This window comes from Propithecus coquereli, unplaced genomic scaffold, assembly GCF_000956105.1.
Source record: "Propithecus coquereli isolate 6110/MARCELLA unplaced genomic scaffold, Pcoq_1.0 Scaffold64, whole genome shotgun sequence".
Taxonomy (NCBI): domain Eukaryota; kingdom Metazoa; phylum Chordata; class Mammalia; order Primates; family Indriidae; genus Propithecus; species Propithecus coquereli.
Window position 1 is genome coordinate 826,058 of NW_012152396.1, and position 2,121 is coordinate 828,178.

General features: G+C 36.2%; 1 protein-coding gene across 1 annotated transcript; it reads left to right on the forward strand.

Moving 5' to 3' along the window:
* The first annotated feature begins 38 nt into the window (after positions 1-38).
* LOC105822830 (calcium-binding and spermatid-specific protein 1-like) lies at positions 39-2,114 on the forward strand. Its single transcript, XM_012659859.1, has 2 exons — positions 39-1,354; positions 1,983-2,114. The coding sequence occupies exon 1, from the start codon at positions 39-41 to the stop codon at positions 1,233-1,235; it is 1,197 nt and encodes a 398-aa protein (XP_012515313.1). The 3' UTR covers positions 1,236-1,354; positions 1,983-2,114.
* Positions 2,115-2,121: the final 7 nt, after the last annotated feature.

The following is a 2,121-nucleotide window of genomic DNA, read 5'->3' on the forward strand; positions in this document are numbered from 1 at the left end:
AGGAAGACCTGTGAGAGTGCGCAGTGCCATTTCACCCCATGGCTGAAGATGGTTTGCCTAAAATTTATTCCCATCCGCCAACAGAAATCAGCAAAACACCAACTGAAGCAAACATTTTCTTTGGGGCTGACAACACTATTCCTAAATCAGAAACAACTATTACTTCAGAAGGAGACCATGCTACTTCAGTAAATGAGTATATGCTAGAAAGAGATTTTTCAACAACTACAGGCAACAAACTCAGACCTACAAAGGAAAAACTCAAATCAGAAGATGGTACTGGAACCCATTTTATTAAGCTAACAACTCATCTGGAGAGAGAAATCACCACTCTGACTGGCACTACAAACTCCATAGTGAACGACTCTACTACTGAAAATCTCATTCCGGTGAAAATTGGCAATATTTCACCACCAGTTGCTACTGTTTCTTTAATAGATTTTTCCACTAACATAGATGAAGAAGAAATCCTCTTGGCTACCATTGACGCAGAGGATGAAGAGATCTCCATACCTTCTGATGTCTCTGGTACACTGAAGGACAGCACTGCCGCTGTGGCTGACACCTTTGCCTGTCCAACTAAAACAGGTAAAGCTGGTGTTAACAATTATAATTCCTCCATCAAATCCAATGTTCCTGTTGATGAGGCTGCCCAGGTCACTGACTCATTTGTCCCTGAGGCTGAAATGTCTCCCTCCACTGATAAAAACTTCACCACTATTCCAGACATAACTGATCTTACAGAAGAGAAAATAACTGAAATTGACCTAATTGTTTCAGAGGATGACCCTGATGCTATGGCTAAATTAACTGACTCTGATGAGGAAAAGTTCATCACTGTGTTTGAACTCACTACCTCTCCTGAAAAAGACAAAGGTAACCCAGAAGATACTCCACTAACCGATGAAGAATCGAGTGATGAGGCCAATGTCTGGATGGAGAGAGAGAATGCAAATGAAGCAGAGACCCATTCTGTTTTGCTTACCGCTGTTGAATCCACATATGACTTCATCGCCCCTGCATCAGTAGCTACAAACCTCGAGAAAGAATCATCTACCACGACAACAGAAGATTTGCCCGAAAATAATAGGACAGACTCTGTCACTAAGGTCGCCGAGTCATTTTCTGGAACTACCTCTATATTAGACATCACAAACTACAAGGAAGATACCTCTACAACTGAAACGGGTATCTTTAAACTACTGAAAGAAGATCCAGATGAGTTCATGATTTGAAACCAGCCAAAGGGATACCATGTAGAATTGTGTGATAGCCTAGACAGCTAGTCTTAACATCTAAGAAGTTTTTCCAGCAAGCAAAAATCTTAAGAAATGAAACAATATGGGTATTTAAGGCAAGTATTAGACTTAGAAAATGCAGATACTTAGAACTATAGGTTATGCAGTGGAATATATTTATGGAAACTTTAAAAAACTGGCAGTATAAGAGTTCCTCTAGCATCATAAAGTTTGAGTTGTCCAACAATTATTATCTTAATGTAAAATTTTCTATCCCAGCCTTCAGGGGTATAAAGAGAGAACAATGAGGAAGCATACTTCCTGTGACATTTAATGATATACATCATTTTAGTTACTTCTCAATATTATATTTTAATGACAATTAGGGATGTGAAGAGAATCAAGTTAACATCTCAAAAAAATTATTTTAGTATTAAAAGATATTTTGAAATGCTTCTTCTAAATTTTTCATTAGTATTTCACCAGTGATTCTCTTCTATTAAAAATATAGTTTCAACTCTCACTTATATAAGAATTAAGACTATTTGGTAATTTTTTTATACCCGCACATAAGAAATATAAGAAATATGACTGGGTTCTTAGCTCGTGTTGGATGCAAATTAGGGCAAAATGATATGTTACAAATATGTACCTTTTTCAGATAAATATTGTGTAAACATATAAATCAATTTAATTTTCTTTCTGTTAAAATTTATTTCCTGAATTTTTGTCAATTTTTTCCAGATCTTAAATATCGAATATTGCACTCTTGTTATGCTCTTGGTTAGCAACTGAAGAATTGTATCTTCATTCTTTTCTGACACAGACATTTTAGATCGGTCTGTTTTACCTTTGCTGATTTTCTTCAATAAATCTGTTTGAC

What these genes read in the sequence shown, in the direction of transcription:
- LOC105822830 (XM_012659859.1), top strand. Translation starts at nt 39, where the DNA reads ATGGCTGAAGATGGTTTGCCTAAAATTTATTCCCATCCGCCAACAGAA.